We start from the raw sequence: 23074 nt of genomic DNA, 5'->3' as shown, positions 1-23074 counted from the left end.
CTCAGCAACGTTCTCAAAAAGTGTTTTAGAATAAAAAAAAATTCTGTAATCGAACCTTTTCCTTTCGAAAAACAGTGAATCCGTTTTTGAACTTAAAATACTGGGAATCATTTTCACGAAAAACAGAAAAAGTCTCATGAATTGGGTTATAAATTCCAATCGAAGACAATTCGAGAGACATTGAATTTCATTCCAATTCTTATCTTGAAGTAACAAGTAAATGTACCATCGATCCGCAGAAATTGAATCCCTTGATGGCCTTGAAAGTTTACTGGCAATACTTGGCTCTGAACCATTCAAAGCAGAGAGAAACGATGACACCTCCCCAAAAATGGAAAGCAGGAAAATCCAAATCACGTAATCTGAGCCTCAAACTCAGTCCCTCAAGGAAAAGCCGACTGCAGGCAGCTCACCGGCACATCGTCGGCGTGTTATCAAAAACGAAGATTAATGAAGGTGATTATCTGATGAGAGATCTAAGGAGGACCTTTCCCATCGTTTCTTCAATGAACCAACAACGACAACAACACGGGGGCTTCGACGCCTTTTGTCTTCGTTAGCATATTTTCATGAACGATTTTACATTCTGCAACCGCTTTTTCTTTGTTTCGCCTTTTATTTTGTTTTTTTTTTTTTCAGGAAATTTGGATTAGCCAAATTTAACCCACTTCTTCCAGTCTGTGCCGGGAAAGGTAAATTGGATTCGAAATTACACCTCAACGGATTCATTGATTGTTATTTCGTTCACGTTTTCGGTACCGGTTTTCTTGAGGGAAATTAGTGTGCAATTTTCTTGTACACTTGTTCGGGAGGAGTAAAAGAAAGGACGATGATTTTAATCACTTCTGAATATTTGTGGTTTCTGTTTATTCCTATGTTTTGTACCTTTCGGAAAAGTCAATCTGACTGAGTTTAAAGCTTAAATAAATTTTAAACCAGGTTGATAGAATGAGTTTTTACAAAATGGTTTCCATTAAATTTTGAAAGCCAATTTTTCGATTTCTAACTTAATAGCCACGAAAAACGCTTTTCTCTGAAAACTCTAATTTTGAATTTTTTTTAAAATCTGATGAAAAATGACAAAAATGACAAAAATGACAAAAATGACAAAAATGACAAAAATGACAAAAATGACAAAAATGACAAAAATGACAAAAATGACAAAAATGACAAAAATGACAAAAATGACAAAAATGACAAAAATGACAAAAATGACAAAAATGACAAAAATGACAAAAATGACAAAAATGACAAAAATGACAAAAATGGCAAAAATGACAAAAATGACAAAAATGACAAAAATGAAAAAAATGACAAAAATGACAAAAATGACAAAAATGACAAAAATGACAAAAATGACAAAAATGACAAAAATGACAAAAATGACAAAAATGACAAAAATGACAAAAATGACAAAAATGACAAAAATGACAAAAATGACAAAAATGACAAAAATGACAAAAATGACAAAAATGACAAAAATGACAAAAATGACAAAAATGACAAAAATGACAAAAATGACAAAAATGGCAAAAATGACAAAAATGACAAAAATGACAAAAATGACAAAAATGACAAAAATGACAAAAATGACAAAAATGACAAAAATGACAAAAATGACAAAAATGACAAAAATGACAAAAATGACAAAAATGACAAAAATGACAAAAATGACAAAAATGACAAAAATGACAAAAATGACAAAAATGACAAAAATGACAAAAATGACAAAAATGACAAAAATGACAAAAATGACAAAAATGACAAAAATGACAAAAATGACAAAAATGACAAAAATGGCAAAAATGACAAAAATGACAAAAATGACAAAAATGACAAAAATGAAAAAAATGACAAAAATGACAAAAATGACAAAAATGACAAAAATGACAAAAATGACAAAAATGACAAAAATGACAAAAATGACAAAAATGACAAAAATGACAAAAATGACAAAAATGACAAAAATGACAAAAATGACAAAAATGACAAAAATGACAAAAATGACAAAAATGACAAAAATGACAAAAATGACAAAAATGACAAAAATGACAAAAATGACAAAAATGACAAAAATGACAAAAATGACAAAAATGACAAAAATGACAAAAATGATAAAAATGACAAAAGTGACAAAAATGAAAAAAATTACAAAAATGACAAAAATGACAAAAATGACAAAAATGACAAAAATGACAAAAATGACAAAAATGACAAAAATGACAAAAAGATAAAAATGACAAAAGTGACAAAAATGAAAAAAATGACAAAAATGACAAAAATGACAAAAATGACAAAAATGACAAAAATGACAAAAATGACAAAAATGACAAAAATGACAAAAATGACAAAAATGACAAAAATGACAAAAATGACAAAAATGACAAAAATGACAAAAATGACAAAAATGACAAAAATGACAAAAATGACAAAAATGACAAAAATGACAAAAATGACAAAAATGACAAAAATGACAAAAATGACAAAAATGACAAAAATGACAAAAATGACAAAAATGACAAAAATGACAAAAATGACAAAAATGACAAAAATGACAAAAATGACAAAAATGACAAAAATGACAAAAATGACAAAAATGACAAAAATGACAAAAATGACAAAAATGACAAAAATGACAAAAATGACAAAAATGACAAAAATGACAAAAATGACAAAAATGACAAAAATGACAAAAATGACAAAAATGACAAAAATGACAAAAATGACAAAAATGACAAAAATGACAAAAATGACAAAAATGACAAAAATGACAAAAATGACAAAAATGACAAAAATGACAAAAATGACAAAAATGACAAAAATGACAAAAATTACAAAAATTACAAAAATGACAAAAATGACAAAAATGACAAAAATGACAAAAATGACAAAAATGACAAAAATGACAAAAATGACAAAAATGACAAAAATGACAAAAATGACAAAAATGACAAAAATGACAAAAATGACAAAAATGACAAAAATGACAAAAATGACAAAAATGACAAAAATGACAAAAATGACAAAAATGACAAAAATGACAAAAATGACAAAAATGACAAAAATGACAAAAATGACAAAAATGACAAAAATGACAAAAATGACAAAAATGACAAAAATGACAAAAATGACAAAAATGACAAAAATGACAAAAATGACAAAAATGACAAAAATGACAAAAAAGACAAAAATGACAAAAATTTTAAGACTGGAAAATTATCCAAATCATAAAAATTTGAAAAGTATCATAATTTAAAATCCATTCGGATTTTGTTCTACACACTCAAAATATCAGAAGAATTTTTTATATGGTTTGGCATTTAATTTTGTATAAATTATCAAATGAATTTTTTACAAATCAATACTCCATCATTTGAAATAACAAAATTTCATTTCTGTCTATTTTTATTTCCCTCGAGACAGTTTTTGTGCTCTTCAATCCTTTGCTGCCAATCATTGTTTTCCGGTCCCAAAACCAGCAGATCCGCTAAATAATAACGCCAACAACACGATTTCAGTTTTACCACTTGACGATCTGAAAAAAATCGAACAATACCCCAACCATCAAAAATCGTCCCTGAGACCACAATCAATCAGAAAAGTTTTTCACTCAACCAAACGTCTCCCAATTTCGTCATCTTTGTCACCTCTTCCGGAAACCTAGGGCAGTGATGGGAAAACAACCCCAATCTAGACTTCGAAACTAATTTCCATTTTTTGTTCAGATAGCAAAAAAAAAACGGTGAAACAGCGAACTTTTCAATATGTAAAAGCACCAGCAATAGACGAAAGATGACACAAACAAAGTGATGAATGGGCCCCTTGAGAAGATGGGAAGAGGTTTGGGTTTTTTTTCTTCGGTTTTCTGTTTCGGTCTCCGGAATATTACCCTAGAAAATCGGAAATTTAGTCGGTCAACTCCCAAAGGATGGGCCAAGGGAAATTGCTCTTGTCTTTTCCCAAAACTGATCGAAGCTCGTCGAAATGAGTCCTTTTGTTGACGGTTTGCTGGAAACGGTGAGGAAAAAGGGGAAAAGAGGAATTTAACCTTTTTTCATGGTAGAATTAAAGGTGGGTGATGCGTTGTGAAACCGAAAATGTTCGTACCAAACCCAATCCAACCCCAAAGTGGGAGATTTACGAGGAAAATGCCATGCCAGCCGTGGGAAAATCGGTTGAAGTGCTGATAATTTTTCGATCAGGTCTGCTGAAGCTGCTGCTCCCAAATGAACGGCCAAGCGTAAAAGTGGCCAGATTAAAGTCAATCAGTCAGTTTGTTTTAGCTTTAATTTGAATTTCAAATACGGTGGAGGGATTAAATATTGATTCAATGAGAGCGATTTGGTACGAGACTTTCCCGATTGAGGGACGAGCTGAATGGATTAGCTTCGGGAAGATTAATTAAATCAGTCCGAGATTAAGTGTTCTTGACATCCACCAAAATGCAATTCAAATTGATAAAATAATTAGTTTTTTTTCACAAGCTTTAAAATGAGTGATGAAAAATTATCATAAATTTTGATCATTATTCTTATGATGGATCGAAACTTAAGTTCATATTTTGGTTTCAAAGAAAGATTTTCAAGCATATAAAAATATGAATTTCTATTATATTGTAAATAATGCTACTGATTCTGAACTTTAATTTGAAGTTCATTGCATTCCATCCGCATCCATCGTCAGATGTTTTGATGTCGATGATGACCCTGCCATCAAAAAAAAATTCTAACCATTTCGCGCCCCCTTTTGCTGATGAAACATTTTTGCCCGTTCAGTTTTTCTGCTGATGTTCGGCGCTACAATTTCCGTTTCGTGCGACTATTCCGGGCAATTCCGGCTTCCGCATCCGGTCCGCCAGTTCAGTCAGAAAGAGCCCGGTTTTTCGATGAAAAATAACCAAAACTTTTCCCATCGAGCCCTGCGTATTTTTCCGGTGGTTTAGTTGGACGAATCCGGATGGATCTAATGCTTTGGTGGTCCCTCGAGGAACTGTCGCAGGTTGGTGGCTGTTGTTGATTATGTGTAATTAAACTTTTCTCATTTTATCGATGACTGCCCATTTATTCGGGTGGACCAGCAAAAAAAAAAAGAATGAAAAACACCACCCGGTTCAGGCTCATTGTGGTGCCAAATTCAGTGGACCCAGAATGTCAACTCTTTTTCCTATTTTTTTTTTCTTGGTTTGTTTTGATCCCCTGAGGGCAATCAATTCTCGTACCACAGGACGACATGTTTTTGTGTTAGAACAAGTGTTGTGGATGCTAATAGCTTCTTAAAGCTTATTAGTTTTTCAACCGGACCAATATATGATCAAACATTCATAACTTTCAGAGTAGACAGAAAGTTGTTATTTGAGAATAGTTTGTAAGAGTGAAAACAAACTTTGATAATTTTTTTTTTCACCTACTACATATCAAGTAAAAATTAAACGATCTATTTTCTAGAGCTTGAAACCAAAGTAAGTTGGACGATTTTTTAGTAAGCACCGGAAAATGGAAAGTCGGAGTTTTCGGATTTTCGTAATATTTTTGCATTGTTTCTGTCAAATTAAGTTTGTTGATCATAGATGGTAAAGATGTTTTTTAAGATCAATTGAACAAAAAAAACATGGCATAGATTTTTAACGATCAACAAAGCAGTAACCTTTAATCTTTGGATCAAGCCTTCAAACGCAAATTTCAATTAATTATAAGAAGTTCACATGACATTGATTTAAAGTAGATTGTTTTTCCTCCTGTTAAGCTTTGCATCATAAAATTCTACAGCTGAATGAGCTTTATGCGTCATGAAGTTTCAAATTTTTGTTGTGAAGTTTTAAAGAGCATTCATTGCATATCACTCAAGTGAAGTGAATTGAGACATTGGCTTATTATTTGAGAAACCCGCTCAACAAGAGAGCAACATAAAATGTGTTCATGTAAGCGTTCTTTTTTTTTAATTCCCTAGTAATCACCGTATTAAAACTCATGCTTTTATTCGAAGAAATTTTCATACTGGTGCCGAACTCCAGGGACAAAGTTTTAGTTGTTTAGTACATCTAGTTTAAGGTTGCCAGATTGCCCTGATTTATCCGAGTTTGCCCGAATATTTAATTCGGTTGCCCGGATTTCATTGAAAAAAGCCCGGATTTTGCCCGAATTTATTCACTTCATTTAGCAAATCTAAAAAAAAAGCAAACTGTGTTGTAAATTTGTTTTTATTATGCCTCCAAAATGAAATTTTTTAAACAAGATTTATTAAAATAATCATGAATGGGTTTTTGAAAGCCTTTACAATTTAAAATCTGTCGTTAAAATTAATTGAAAAAAAAATTTTTTTTTCTTGATTTTTGTTTAGTAGTTTCTAAGTTTTGACAAAATTTGACCGAATATTGCCCGAATTTTTGGACGTCGAAACTTAAATAGAATGCCCGGATTTTGCCAGGTTTTCATATGAAATGGTCGGGATTTGTCCGGCCCGGATACCTGCTGAAAAAAATCTGGCAGCCTAAATTTAATTTTAAGTATATTTCTTCTGTTTTATTGTAAGCTCCTTACAAAAGTTTAATTTGGTGCTCTCGACCCTTTTGTAAATGTTGAAAAATTTGAATACAAAATAATTATTTAACTTATTTTTGATGCTTTCATCTGAAGTGGTATGATTGGTGCAATTTTAAATCCGCCTTCCTATTCCTAGTAAAATCCGTGGACGAATTGAAAATTATATAATACATATTTTCAAAATATTTAATGAAACTCAAGAGCTGAATGTTTCAAATGATTGTAAAACTACGGGGAAAAATCCCGTTTGCATGTTGGAAACTCTGTCATTAAATTTTTGAGACCCAAAACTAGATCTTGAAAAATAAAACAGTTTGGAACCGTATGGGACTTCTTTTTAATCTGACTTCAAAGTTTTTGAATTCTGATAAAATGAATGACTCATTTTTATCATAGCTTTCAAATGATGTACTTTATATGAGCTGAAAATGAAAAAAATGATATTAATATCAAAAATGATTTATTTAATAAAAATTTAATTTTTCAATTTTTCAAAGATAGGTGTTTGTGGTGCAGTATGCTTTGTTGAAATTTGTCGTGTTAAAATATTCTCCTGAATAACAGAACTTGCAGATATGGTTCATTAATATTTATAGAGTTTAAAGAAACACTTATCATGGTATATTGGACATATGGCGAGATTTTATAAGCTTCTTCCAGAAAATGCAAACGATATAGAATGATATAGAATAAAGAAAATTCAACTTTCAATAACGAGAAAGAAACTTGAAAAGTTATCTGCATCAAATTTAATTGCATGATGCTCAGAAAAAATATCTAGATTTTTTTTTTAAAATGAAGTCGGCGTAATCTGTGAAGTTCAAAAAAATCTATGATAATATAAAACAAGCACAGGCACATCTGGGATCGTTCATTATAAGTTTTTTTGTAAATTCTTTATTTGAAACAGCTCAGATCATTAAGTTTGACGGAGCTAAAATTGGGGGGTTTGTTCATACAATTACTGTTCAAACAAATATAATAATAGTAGGGATATTCCTCACTCCCCAGAAACTTGAAGGACACATGAAACGCGCCTCTAAGTGAGGAAAGTTCTTACGAACATGAATAAATGCTATCGAGAAGACCGAAGTTGCCTGAGACTAAATTTCGAAAGCTTCTGGCGAAAACTGTTAAGCTCATTATCACCAAAACTTTGTGTCCCGATATGACAGATATACTAAATACATCACAAGTATATCTACTAATTTTTTCATAATATCTTTCATGATAAGTAAGCTGACTTCGTTAATAAATTTTATACTCAAAATATGATTTTGATTTATCGGTTCAACATGTTTTGGAGTTTTCAAAAAATCAGATGTGCCTGAATGAAAAGTATTAAAAAGAGCTAATTCTACAGAAGATTTTTTTCTTTACCAAATTATTCATTTAAGGGAAATTCTGATTTCCATTTACCAAACGAGCTCCAGATAATCATAATAATAATAATAACAATAATGATGATGTGGTCATCAAAAAATCTCAAATCATATTGTAGAGAAGATTTTAAGATCAATTTACTTAGTAAATTGTTGCCCTTTTAAGATTTCTTTTATGAAATCTTCAGTATTGTCCAAAAAGTGAAATTTCCAGCAATGATTGTTTCAATTCAAATGACATTAGAATCTCAAATTGTAGATTTATTAGCATACTCCGTCAGTCGGGACCTTTTTTCCATTCGGCAGAAAACAACACAAATTGAGAACCATAGCAACATAATTTGCTCCGCGAAGAAAAATTGGAGTAGGCTAAAATTCCTATGTTGAAAATAAAACATAAACAAATTTTTCTGCGTGGTCATAGAAATGCAAGTTCAAACACGAACTTTTGTAGTTAAGACACGAACCCACGGTTGATGGAAAGAATTTTCAGAGTTTCCTCAGTACCTCAATGCTTGAAATTTCCTTCTAGTAAGAACTTTCTCCAGGAGGTGGTGCTGATATACATGTCCTTGCTGAAGTTTATGAAGCATGCTGAGAGTTACCAATGTTGATTATAATATGTTTGGTTCAAATCTATTTTTCATTGATGTTCAGAAAAAAAGAAAAAAGAAAAGTCAAACAAACAAATCAAACAAAAAAAAACCAATTGTGTTGCACATTTTTTTTATTTATGCGTCAAAATCGAAAATTTTGAGCAATTTTCAAAAACATAATCTGAACGATTTTTTGCCTAAAATACGATATTGTAAACTGATGAGTTTTAATTCCTGAGTTCTGAACAAATTTGCTTGGATATTGCTCGGACTTTCGAAAATTTCGAAACAAATGCCTGGATTTTGCCAGGTTTTTAGATAAAATGGCCAGGATTCATCCTGAAAAAAATCTGGCAACCTTAGTCAAGGTCCATCGCAGTCAACACATCTCTAATTGGAACATCGGTTTGTCTACCTCGGCTACGAAGGGAACCTATTAGCGAAGAAATTGACTTCATACGACCAAACAACATGCTCGATGCCTAGATAACCTTGGCCATGAACACACAGATTGCTACCAGCCAAATTCACACGAGAAAATGTTTTAATAAAATCTCGACTCGATTCCAGCTTCCTGAACCAGGTCTAAGACTTACCTTTGGAATAATCGAGTGGAGCCAACGACATAAAAACATTATACTCACCTATTTTTTAGTGGGAGATCACAAATTCCATTTGCTGACAGATCAAATCCTGCAGCTTTTCGACTTTTGAGGTTTCAACAATATTATTGAAAAGAAAACTTAAAACTATTTGTTCTCTGTTCTTGTTCAACTTTAACGCGAAGTTCGAATTCTGTTTCTCAGTTTCTCATGCATACATATAGGGTGTCCCATTATGTCTAAATAAGCACGATTTTGATACAATCCTGGTAATTCCGGATTACGTTTAAAGAGCTGGTTTCTGCTGTGTGTTGTTGTTTACAGATCAACATAAAATTCTGTGTATCGTGAGCTCGAGTTTTCATAATTTTTGTGAAAATGAGAAGCATTTTTCCGAAAAAGTACAAAATATTATTGTCCACAAATGAAAGTACACCACACATTGCGCTGAGTCAGTTGGCGTGAATGGAAGATGTAAGCATTGGAGCTGTCCATAATGCAACTCGGAAGTGTGGAGAGTAGGCCCGTGCAATGGGATCTTTGGAAACTCAAATTCAGATAGACATTAAAAAATACCAAAAAATACACAAATAATTAAGAAATAGATTTCTGCTTACGACCATCACACAAACTTGAAAAAAAATTTAATGTTTAGATTCAAAACTAATCAGAATTAAAATTTCAAATCAATGTTTTTTTCTGGTAAGTCAATAAATACTTAATTTTTCAAAAAGATTTTCTATACCCTGAATTATAAATTTGCTTGAAAATTAATTTTAAGCAATCTTGTTTACAAATTTGAAATGACTATTTTCTAAGCATCAGCAGGTTACGAATACGAATTAAAATTTAACAATTTTAATTAAGAGAATTAATCCAAAACACATAGTTGATGATTGAATTTTATTTGATTATAAGAAAAACATTTTAAAATTAGTTTTAAGGGTGCCAGTGATCAAACTTAGCGATAAAATTATAGTCAAATTCTTCCCGTTATCAAAATAGATGGCTGAGAATTGGCATTTTTGAAGTTCGCAATAACAACTTTACACATTTATAATACAACATTGAAAGTATATTTCAACAAAGTGAAGGTTGAGAAATTAAATCTCTTGAATAATCAACAAATAATAAATAATAAAAATAAAAAAAATTAAGGAATTCCAAATACAGGTTTTATAGTTTTAAATTTCTAGCTCTGAATATTTTGTCGCTTACAGTTGAAATATTGGATCCTGTAAAGTAAGCATTCCAAATTGCCGGGATTGAACCGAGCTTGCTCGGATTTTCAAAGATAACATTGAGAACTACCCGGACTGTTCAGGTTGTCTAGATACGGAGGTTAAAACCCAAATTTTGACTGGATTTTCTTACAGTTTAAGCTAAATCCGTACTCAAAATTCACTTAGCTTACGAAATTTGTGATTTTTGCATCAAATAAGCATTTTTTTATAAAGCTTAGTTCTTTTAGAAATGGGACACTTTCATTTGCTAATAGCTCGTTTACTAGTAATCGGACGTTCAAAATTTTGACTGCATTTTGCTACCTATGAAAAGCACTACACGCCCTATTTTTTTCAAAATTTATAATTCACTCGTTTTTGCGATATTTACGATGCACTAGAAAAAGAAAAAAAAAATTTTGCACAGTTTCCTTTTAAATCCATCATTATCAAAATGATAGCTGACAAAACCGTCGATTATTCAAAGAATTACTGTGTGTGAGTGGTTGAAAAGTATGCAAATACTGTCAAAAGTGTCTACAAAGTTCACAACAAGCGTTGGAGTGAAGCACATGATCGGCAACTACGGTTAAGGGTCATCAGGGAGGTCAAGTCTCATACCAGCATTTTAAATTTTGAATAATCGAAAAACTAAGGGTAGATCGCTGAAATGTTCGAAAAATTTTTCTCCGGTAAGCTAAAAGTGTTGCCTAGTAATGAGTCATGCATACCAAACCTTAAACAACTTTTTTTTTTGCTAGTTCCAGAGCTCGTAAGCTGTAAAGTCGGTACCGAGGCAATGGGACAGATGATTTCTGATGAACGACAAACTTATGAAATACCCTATTTCAAACCAATTCCAGCGTTTGAATCCTATATTATCTCTGCTCGTGGCAAGGTCCCGAGCATATTAAAATATGAATCTACTGGATGTTTTGTATAAAATATTGATTTGCCAAAATTCTGCTCCTGTGGAAAAAAAACAAGAATTTTCAAAACGAAAACATTTGATTTCGTTGTTTTTAAAAGCCTAAAAAGAGCAATCTTCTATGAATTCTTCGCAACTTACGATCTATACTAATCGATTATACTTTAAGTTTAATCTCGGGATGGTTTTACTTCGTTATTGTCAGATTTTTCCAGCAGAAATTTCATAAAAAACGCTTGAAAGTGGCTCAAAAATAATCAAATGTTGTTAATTTCGAAACAGCTGTATCCACTAAATTGCCCTCAGTTTCTTCTAAAATAGAATTATTAGACCCAAAAGTATCAGAAATTGAAGATAGAGGATGTAGCTACCTAAAATACAGATTTAACGAAGTGTAACTTTGAAAAACTGATCAAAATCATGACTGGAAAAAGTGTGCGCTGGCCGATGGGAGGTACCAAGAATAAAGCAGAATTTTTTCTTACAAAACACGATAAATATTTTTTTTCAATTTTTTCATGAATTATCATGAAATTACCTTCATTTCCTTCAAAGAAAGTATTTAGATCAAACGAATGTTTGTTGAGATACACGCACTCGTAACTGTCCCATTTCTAAAAGAACTAAGCTTTAAATATGTTTTAACGAAATAAATTCGCATACATTTTTTGGAATGTCAAGACAACAATCATTTTTTCAATTGTTTATTTTCACCTGATATTTCAGTTTAAGTTGAAAATACATAGATTTTGGTCGGATTTGTGCGGATATTGCCTGATTTTTGTTTTGTTATAGAGTAATAGAAAATATGTAAATATTAAAGATAAGGTTTTTAACATTTTAAAAGAAAACATTTGTAATTCTGAAATAGATTACTTACACGTCTTAAAAAAACATTCTCAAGGCGAATAAAGGTTTTTAAGCGTCAAGATTTGAGTTTCAATACAAAAGGTTTGTAAAATTGCAATTACAAATTCACAATAAAAAATTGGTTCAATTTCTGAACGTAAATACTGTCGGAAAATAAAATATCTAAGGCCTAGAGTGGTTTAAAGTATTCCAGGTTTAATTTTTCGCACGTATCCGGGCCAGACTATTTCGAGCAATTCATTTGAAAAACTTCACGAAACCCGTATTAAAGCTTAGTTCATTTAGAAATGAGACAGTCATACAAATTTTTGACAGCATTTTGTTACCTGTATAATGTACTATTCGACCTAAGGTGATGATCATTTAGAATCCGAGCAGTTACAAACGTGTGTATTTTAAAAACTATTCATTTGATCGAAAAACTCTCTATGGAAGAAATGAAGGTGGATGAATGATATTAAATGAAAAAATATTAAAAAAATAATTTATCGTTGATTACAAGAAATATTCTTACTTTATTATTAAATCTCTTTTTTATCTTTGAACACATTTTTCAGTCATGTATTGATCTATTATTTTTACACACAGTAGCAAAACCTTTGCAAATTCATGATGTTTTACACAAATGCATCAGAAAAAATCAATTGAAATCTGGTGGGAACCTTATCATGAGTAGGCATCTCGAAGAATATGACCTTTTCAATTCGGTTTGAACATAAATTTCTTGGTTAATCTGAACACATCTGTTACATTGCGTAAAACCCGGTTGCACAGGTTGCGATCTATGGAACTGCTCAATATTAGATATTTACTTGGTGTCTACTAGTCAGGTAACGCCTTTTGCCTGCCGTAAACGAATTTATTGCTTAGTTAAAGGGTCTGCATTCAGTTATCCCCAATAACCATAAACTTTTTACCATAGTTGAGATCAAGGGTTTGGTTTTAACTTTGTGAGCATCCTAGAGTGGCTCTTTATACTTTTCAACCATTTGGACCGAAAAAAACAATCAGAAAAAATCATTAGCTCATGAGTTTACAAGTCGAAAATAAAGAATTTCCGAGGTATTTGTGCATTTTTTTTGCCAGGTCTATTTGCATCCTAAGTATCTAAAACACACGTTAACTTGAAAATGTGATAAAAAAAATCAGGCAATAAAGTCATGAAAGATCGACTGGTTTCTCTAAAAGATAAAGTGCCACCGGAAGAGAGATCTGGAATTTATGAGACTCCATGTCAAAACTGCCTGGCCGTCTATATTGGTCAAACCAGACGGAAATTCAGAACCAGAATTAACGAGCACAAAAACGCAGTAGATAAAAGCAGGAGCAACGAATCCAGTGTAGCCGCCCACGCGTCATCGAAATTAAGTTCCCGGATTTAGTATCCATATCCTTATTAAAATTAACTCGTTTTTTTGAGATATTTACGATGCAAGGAAAACGAAAAAATAATGTTGCACAGTTTCCTTCAAAATCCAACATAATCAAATCGATAGTTGGCTGATTATTTATAAAATGGAAAATTTTATGGAAGAGTATGCAAACAATGTCAAAAATGTCCACAAAGTTCAAATCAAGCATTCTAGATGAGCGCATGATCGGAAACTACGGTTTAGGGCCATCAGGGATATCAAGCCTCTTACCAGAATTTTTTATTTTTAATAAGCGAAAAATTAAGTGTAGATCGCTGAAATGTCTCGCAATTTTTCTCCGATAAGCTGAAAGTGTTAGATTGTTATGACAATTATAACCTAATCTCAAACAACAAATTTTTGCGAGTTCCGTAGCTCGTTAGCTGTAAAGCCGGTATCGAGGCAATTAGACAGATAATTTCTGATGGATAACAAAACTTTTGAAAAACTAACAATTTTCTAAACAAAAACATTGGTTTTCGATATTTTTAAAAGCATAAAAAATTACTCTTGTATGTATATTTCATAATCTACGATCTATACTATTCGATTATTCTTTAAATTCAATCTCATGATGGGTTTCCTTCGTTTTGTCTGATTTTGCCACCAAACATTCCATTAAAAACTTATTTTTGTGGCACAAAAATCATCAAGTTTTGTTAATTTCGAAACAGTTAAATCCACCAAATTGCACTCATTTTCTTTCATAAGAAAAGTATTGAACCAAAAAATAGTGGAAAGTGAAAGAAGAGAATGCAGCCACCGAAAATTTAGATTTGACGAAGTATGAGTCGAAAAAACTGATCAATAATATTACCGAAAAAAGTGCGCGCCGGCCGATGAGAGATACCAAGAATAAAGTACAAATATATTTTACAAAAAACAAAAAAAATGTTTTTTTTTAATTTTTTATATGAATAAACATAATATTAATTTAATTTCTTCAAAGAAAGTACTCCAATCGAATGAATGGTTTTCTGGATACACGCATTCATAACTGTCCCATTTCTAAATAAACTTTGCATAATTTTATATTTTTGTTTATTTTGATCTGCAAAATTGTGCACAACACGTTCGATAACTCAAATATACTAAGTTTTTAAAATTTGTTCTATTAGGTTTTGGGATAAAGTTTGCCGTACTGCGGCGTTTCTCGGCTAAGATTTCCTCGTGGTCCTGAATGTGTTAAAATTTTGTATTTGAACCCAAAAATTAAAAATTGCCATCACCACATTTGATTTACTTAGTATTCCCAAAAAAAACCGGCGATATCCAGACAGTATTTTGCAACACCTGGCCTAGACCGGAGATGTCTTGATACTTTTTCTAAGTATCCAGGCAATTCTGGGTAAATTCAAGAATTCTGGAAAACTTAGCTATTTAGGACTAAATTGCACCAGAGGCCAGCCAATTTTATGACATGTTTGTTCACAATTATTTTCGAATACATTTTGGGATAAAGCAGTTTTCCATTAAAACGGTTAAGTTATTTCCTGAAATGAAAAATTTACTTGGAAAAAAATCTCCAGGGAGGGGGGTGGTTGCGAACCCCTAAATTCCTATTTTATTTTTTCTAAAAATCGTTCAATTTTGGCACATGTGTCAAAATCGGATGTTTCCAAAATCGAATGTTGCCAAACAAACGAGTCTTTACATAGAAATTTACTACTACTAATACTAATACTTTAAATATATGAATCAAAGCAATCGAATGAAAGCAATCGAAAGATTCCTTTGAATTCAACCACGGTAAATGAAAAGTTTATATACCGGTATTTCGATACCAACTTGCTACCTTCTTCAGTGAGCGTTTTCGATTGATGAATGTGTATTTTGATAGATGAATGTTAATCATTCAACCAAGTAGGCTCACAACACAACAAAGTTAAAATATATATTTCCAATTTATTTTTATTTTTCGTTTGCAAATTTATTTTGAGGATTTAATTTATTAATTTTTGCTTTAGTCATGAAATTGATTACAGAATTATACGCTAAACAACTGGTTCTAAAAATTTAATATAGAATTTTGGTTTGTTTAAAAGCGTAGTAAAAAATCGAGCTTGTTCATCGATGGGTTAATCAAGCAACGAACTTGAACCAAGCAAAAACAGTTTTGTATTTTTTTTTCAATCAAATAATATGCAATTGGCACTATAAATTTATCATTTCACGATTCAACCTCAACAAAAAATATATTTGAAAATAAATCAAAATAGTTGTCACAAAAATCATAAGATTGATTTAACAACCGAAATATCCGATACCAGCAAAATACTTATAAATATTTCAAAGTTAAGTTTTATCATTATTCTTTCTTTCATTATCTCATAATGTAAAATATTCATCACAAATATAAAACTTCTACATACATAGTACATAGTTCTATTGTTCAAACTCTATTTCCATATTCTAATTGCAACGTTTCTAGACGTCACCACCACCATCATCGGCAAAACTGGTGGCAAGATGGCACAGCTTTTATAACGAAAAGCTTTCGCGCAACTTCACAGTTCTTACGCTACTAGCAAGCCTGTTATCCAGACAATTAAGCTAGCTCCAAATGGCAGCTCCAAATGCTACACCAATCATCAGCAAACACCAATTGAATCGAGAATCGACACAAAAAAAACCTTACTCGTCACAAATTGTAAAATAAGTCAAAACAAAAAACAAAGTCGACCCGCCGAATTGGAAGCAACAGGTCAAGTCTCAAAAAAGTTTCTGAAAAGAAAAACTCGACCAAAGCCCTGACCTGAATGAAAAAATTCGTATTTTCCAAATCTCGAGCAAGTACTTCAACCAGAGTGTGTTAGCCTGATCCCCCTTCATAAAAGCCAAAAACAAAAAGCTAAACCATTCCCCACCCGAATGGCGAGCGGCGAGTTCTGCAATGCTTGTAAATCATTTTACCAAATTATCACCCATAAATGGATTGTTTATGACTGAATGTGCGTGTGTGTGCGTGTTGATATGCTCCATTTTATGCTGTCTTGTCCCTGTTGGATTTCCTAAACGATGTGTGTCCTGTGTGCTCTGTACATTTCGTCTAATATGAACTCCCTAATTCCCGTTTATAACCTCATATCTACACCCACCCTCTAACTCACCCAAATTCCTTTACAAATTCAGTTTTAGAATTGCGTGCTTCGATGTCGTTTATTTTGTCCATGTGCGTGTCGTTTCCATTATCCTGAGCCTGTCAGAGCCTTCCGGAAACTATTAAAAGTAGAATTAATTGTCCATGAACAACGCATGACGGAGTAGGAAGCACCCGATCAACACACCTCCATTTTGGGCACCCGAATTGTTAGAATAAGAAAGAGCTACAGTCGGAGATTGCATTTTCATCTCAGATGATTCTGCCAAAAAAATGTCTGCAGCTCATTCAGATGCATTTTACAGGAGTTTTGAAATAGAGAACACTTCAGACAATTATCTTTATCAATGGAATATATTTTTTCCCTCTGATCTACATGTTATTATGTTACGTTTTGTGGTTATATTAAATGTTTGTATGAATGTGAATGTGTGTCATTGACTAATGTTATCATAGCTATGTAGAAGGTGGATAGCAATTTTGCGACACTTAAATGTATAACTTCAACAGGTTTTTCTTAAATATTTGTAGGATTTTTATGGTTTTTTTTGATTTTTGAATGAAACATTAATATATCACAACAAACGGTGTAAATATCACAACAAAGATGACAGCAGTTAATTTTTTTTAATGTACAAAATAAAATAGTTTACAAACTCCAAAAACTTAAAATAAGGTCAAAAACTGAACATAAGACCCAATAAATATAATTGAATGCTTCTGATTACATTCGATGAAAAATTTAAATTTCAAGAAAAATTCTTTAGCTATCCTCTTAAATGTTTTGATATTATGCCGTGACTTTGTTCAGATTGTTCAAATATTTTAACCAGATTTTTCAAAAAACCGTCCAGGGTTGCCCGTCCCTACGGATACCTGTAATATAAAGTATGGTATGCTTAAGGTTGGATCATCGTTCTTTCAAACAACTTTTTTGAAGATTTCTAGTTCAAATTTGACCTTCATCTCGTTAGATGTCAAATAAGCAATATCCAATTGCTTGACAATTGTTTCAAAATGTTTTTTTTTGAATTTTTCTGGAACCCATTTTCTTTGATGATAAACTCCTTAAAAGCTATAAGAATTTTGATGTCCTCTTAGTTATAAATGACCGAATGCACGATTCCTTATCACAGAGCAGACAAGTAGTTTCTTCAAATAAACTTGACAAATTATTAAGTTTACCTCACTTCCATGCAAACTTCAAGGCAGTAATCATCTCTAATCATAATATCCAGTAAGCGAAACCTTTTTTGTGAAGAAATGAATCCAAACTGTGCAGTTTGAAAGAGTATATTTAGATAAGAAAAAAAATTACGTTGAAAAACATGCAAAAGAAATTGCCTTGCCTGCCCTTGGGGTTTCAGATAAAGATGTAGAGCTTCATTGAATTTGAATCAACCACTTAATTACTTAATTGAATACTGCGTTCAATGTGGAACTGCAATGACTTTATATTAACCGACGTTAATCAAAGGAAACGATATAGAGTAGAGAGAGGCGAGTTTAAAGTGCGTACGAAGAAGCATACCGTTAACTGAGGGAACTTTGATCACTTTTTTCATTCATTTTTTAATTTTTTTGGAAGTGGTTGCTTTTTCGTAATACCTAAAAGTTTTAAAACACTAATTGAGGTGAGGAGTATAAAACATGATCATTGGTTGCAGTAAATTCAAACGGCTTTGTTGGTTATAATCAAATGTTTGTTACAAAACCGGATTTCGATTTTCGGGGTAACTTTTATCACTATGGTTTTTACGTACCACAACATCTTCAAAATTATAATGCCATAGCACAGAAGGCATAAACATTAATAACAGTAATTTTTGTTAGGACTATGCTGTTTTTTTAAAGGTTTTTTTTTTCGAAACCATTTATAATCAAAAGATGGACAATGTTCCTGCATACTAGATGTACAGTCCCCCCACAATCATTAGTCACTTAACGTATCCTTTCACCACAAAATACTTGTTTATTCGAGTGTTAGTTGATCAAATATCAAGCTTTGCATGAATTTCAGTTATTAAATGCTTCCTCTTTGAGTTCAAATGTGTTTTTATTTTCAGTTTGGTTGAAAAATAACATAATTAACTGAAACAATCAGCGTTTTTCAAAACCACAATTATGGGTCAAAATTGTAGCTCGTAACAATTGTTAGTCAAATTGCTCACAATTATTAGTCACAAAAAAGTCCATGGCAACACCCGAATATCAACATGAAAATCATCGCGTTTCTGGGAAACATTCAGAGGCATTCTTTGATAGTAGAAATTCAAGGGGCATTTGGGTTGAGCTATAGCAACCAAGAAATGTTTTGATTTGCTAGCAAAAAAGTGACCCATGATTGTGTGAAATTTGGTAGATGTTGTAACAATTATGGGTCAGTTTTATTTTGCAAATAATTTTGAAATTTCACGATTTATTCGCTCAGTTTCTTTTGGAAAACGTAAACTCGTCCTTCTAGCTTATATGAGACCTATTTATTTTGTCGAAATTTTTTAAATACCCGCATAAGGGGCTTAACGGTTTAAGATGTCAACCTTATAACATTGGAATTTTTTGCGATAGTTCAACAGATAATTATTTACGTATGACAAAAACTATTTAAACAGCAATTTTACTGTTATCAAGCGCACACATAATATTTTTAATGCATTTTGATGATATTATCGATAAACTAAAAATAGTTGCATGAAAAAAAATATTTTAGTTCAGTAGATATCAGCAGTTCAAATGACCGGTGACTAATTATTGTGTGTGACCCATGATTGTGGGGGGACTGTATAGTGGTAAAAATAATAAAAATTTCTCAGTTTTTTTGGCCTCAAAAAACAAATGAAATTTTGTCTTCATGCAATTCCCTTGGTCCTCGCACTGTTCCCATGTTCATTTTTTCTTCAAGTTTATCCATTTGATAAAGTTTTAGCCATTTTTACTATACGGGCTTTCTCATGGAAAATCACCGTTTTTTTTCAAAATCTAAAATTATCACCAAATGATCATAAAAATATCACTTTAACTAAACCTAAACAAAGAAAAAAGTTGAACTTTCACATAAAACAACCCATTTGCTCCTAAATACTTTAATTTGATCAGGAATGTTTGTGATGTTTGTGAGTCTTCGAAATATCTAATATTTTAAGATTTTAAGATTACATTTTAAGTAATATAAAAAATCATTTGTAACTCAATTAATAGGCTTTCAAACGTAGTATTTTCTCCAATATTCTGAAGTTTGGAGTTCTGGAAACTGAAAAATAAATTCACATGAGCGGACATCTGTTTTCGATACGTTAGAGCAATTTTGCTGAAAAAAAACTCTAATCGTTTTTAAAATAAATATATTACCTATCATTAAAAAAAAGTCAATATAGCCGATTCTTGAGTTCCAAGTGCAATATTTTCGTATAATTTTATTGAAAATGGTAGATAATGGTAGATGTTAAGCATATGGCTGAAATTTTGGCGAAATTTTAAATATCACTAGTTCTTTTGCATGAAACATAGTTAGGGACAGGGCCGTAGGAAGAACCGGCTCATGGGGGGGGGGGGGGGGGGGTTTGATGACAATTTTTTTCTATAACATTTTTGCTTGAACAATGCATACACAAGGGAAAAATGTGTGTATATGTAAGTACATATTATTCAAGTTAAAGTTATTTATTTTTGCATTAAAAGTTATTTATTTTTGAAAATAAGTCTTCGGAGATGCCAATTTTTTTTTCATTAAGCCTTAAAAAGCAAAAGAGACTTGTGATATACAAATGCGATCAAAAAAGATTAAAATCGCGTGAAGCTGCGCACTCTTTTCCAACTTTGACAATCTGCCATTTCTCTATCGGTTGATATGTTTTCCATACAAATATCCTTCCAAAATAGAATGAAAAGCTGTATTTTTTCAGTCATTGTAAACACTTCAAGTTTTGTATAGCGTTAGTTGGATAGTTGAACAAGATTGTGTAAAAATTTCATGAGAAAATATCAACCGAGAGAAAAATGGCAGCATGTCAAAGTTGGAAGAGAGTGCGCAGCTTCATGCGATTTCATTATTTTTTTAACGCAACTGTAGCTCATTTGGTAAATCAATTGCCTTCTAACTGATGTCTGTGAGTTTGAGCTCAAGAGTAAGCATCACAGTTGATTCAGATGAATTTTTAAATAACTGGTGTGCCAAATGCAATGCATCGTTGAGAAAAGTCTGGAGTGGCATAATGATGTAGAATCAACTTCTAATCGGAACAAAAAAAAGATTTTGAACGCTTCATTTAGGAAGAAAACTTTTTTGTTAACTTACATTTGGAAGCTAATTCTTTTGAACCACAAGCATAACCATTTTAAGTTTGGGTGAAAATGTATCAATTATTCAGCAATAAAAGTAAAAAACTAGGTTTACTGTTCAAATAAGGTTTATTTTCTACTCTAGTCAACTCGATTAAAATCAATGATTTTAGTTAGAACCTTTGATTTTGAAGAATCTGGAATATATCTAAGTAATGTTAAATAAAATTTCCTGGAGGATAAAAACAAGTTCATAAATTATCATTTATTATTTTATATTTCAAAATTTTATACCTGTGATAAAGGTTTTCAAAATTAAACATCTTTTCATAAAACAAATTCTTTGAAATAAATTCAGATCTTATTTTATAAATGTGATTTTCACCAGGTTTGTGTTTCTAAACTGACTTTGATTGAATTTAAAATTTTTATTTTGAACTAGCTGATCCCGTACGAACTTCGTTTCGCTTTAAATCATTGGTACGTCAAAATGAGTTTAGAAAATGAATTCGAAACATTCTTTTGACGATTTTGGGGAAAAAATTCAACAGTGTTAAAAGTCGCTACTATTACTATTACTTGAAATTCAAATAAAACGGTTGATTGGATTTTTATTAAAATTTATGTGAGAGTGTTTTCTTCTCGATCGGTTGCAAAATCTAGACATTATGGCAGAAACATGTCCTATTTGTTTATGTGCACGACTCTTTTGCTTGACCTTCACACTTAAATTGGTATTAATTAACTGCCTCGAACAAAATTATTGCACAAAACACTGAACTTTCAATGAAACCCTCTTTTTCTGTCCCGTGGCCCGAAATTCGATAATTAAAACCAATTTTACGTTCCTCACAACTCCCTTGTGCCATTTTATTTTTTACAAATTATATGTAAAATAACGTCAGGAACTTGAAAACAGAGATCAGTGAATATAGACGCCCCTCGCCGACCCTTGACACGGAACATGCTACCTGAAGTCAAGTGCTCATAGTTTATAACCCTCATCTGAACATTTTCATCTCAATCCGATGCATGATCACGACAATATCGCGAAAACAGTGAGCAACTAACATGGACGGCCTTTTTTTACCACGATTCAAAACTTGACTCCTGAAATCAGTTATGTTTTCTGTTAAACTCCCATGTGTCAATTTTCATTACAATTCTATGCTCAATAAAGAGAATATCGTAAAAACAGTGAACAGATAATTACCCCTTTTGCCGACCCCTGAGTCAAGATTTGAAACCTGAAAGCAAAAGAGCGTCCCTCAAAACTCCTATGCGGATATTTTCATCTCAATCCAATGTAGAATAACGTCAAAATCACAAAACATTATAGTTGGGTATGGACGACTCCTTCAGCAGACTTCTGATCCGCAATTCGAAATTTGAAATCGTTTGCTCGTCCTTGAAAAACACCCATGTGCTAATTTTCATCACAATACGATCTATAAAAACGCCAATATCGCAAAAACATCAATCAGTGGATATGGACGACCCCTTTTGCTGACCCCTGACCCTCAATTTGATAACTGTAATCGATTGCTCGTCTCTCAAAACACTCATGTGCAAATTTTCATCACAATCCAATGTAAAATAAAGCCAATATCGCAAAAACTTTAATCAGTGGATATGGACGACCCCTTTTGCCGACCCCTAACCCTAAATTTGATAACTGTAATAGATTGCTCGTCTCTCAAAACACTCATGTGCAAATTTTCATCACAATCCAATGTAAAATAAAGCCAATATCGCAAAAACATTAATCAGTGGATATGGACGACCCCTTTTGCCGACCCCTGACCCTTTATTTGATAACTGTAATAGATTGCTCGTCTCTCAAAACACTCATATGCAAATTTTCATCACAATCCGATGTATAATAACGCCAATATCGCAAAAAATTTAATCAGTGAATATGGACGACCCCTTTGGCCGACCCCTGACCCTAAATTTGATAACTGTAATCGGTTGCTCGTCTCTCAAAACACTCATGTGCAAATTTTCATCACAATCCGACGGAAAATAACGTCAATAACGTGAAAACAATATTTGTCTTGTATGGACGACCCCCTTCAGAAGGGGTCGTCTAAAAATCTAAAAACATTTTTCATCATTCCTGGTCCTAATGAGCATCCATGCCA

The 23074-nt window shown here is 32.0% G+C and overlaps 1 protein-coding gene across 12 annotated transcripts in view; it reads left to right on the top strand.

Annotated features, from left to right (window-relative positions):
• The window catches only part of LOC129746877 (potassium voltage-gated channel protein Shaw), a 470858-nt gene that overhangs the window by 400407 nt on the left and 47377 nt on the right, over nucleotides 1-23074 (top strand). The window contains exon 9 of one of the 12 annotated variants that reach the window (XM_055740794.1): nucleotides 15984-16414. The exons of the other annotated variants lie outside the window; for them this stretch is intronic. Coding sequence (XP_055596769.1) covers nucleotides 15984-16039 — 56 coding nt within the window. The 3' untranslated portion in view covers nucleotides 16040-16414. Of the gene's footprint in view, nucleotides 1-15983; nucleotides 16415-23074 lie in introns of those variants that run through there. 12 annotated transcript variants of the gene reach the window in all.

This window comes from Uranotaenia lowii, chromosome 2 (genome assembly GCF_029784155.1).
Source record: "Uranotaenia lowii strain MFRU-FL chromosome 2, ASM2978415v1, whole genome shotgun sequence".
Classification (NCBI taxonomy): domain Eukaryota; kingdom Metazoa; phylum Arthropoda; class Insecta; order Diptera; family Culicidae; genus Uranotaenia; species Uranotaenia lowii.
The sequence above is the reverse complement of the archived record's forward strand: the minus strand, read 5'-3'. Positions and strand labels throughout refer to the sequence as shown.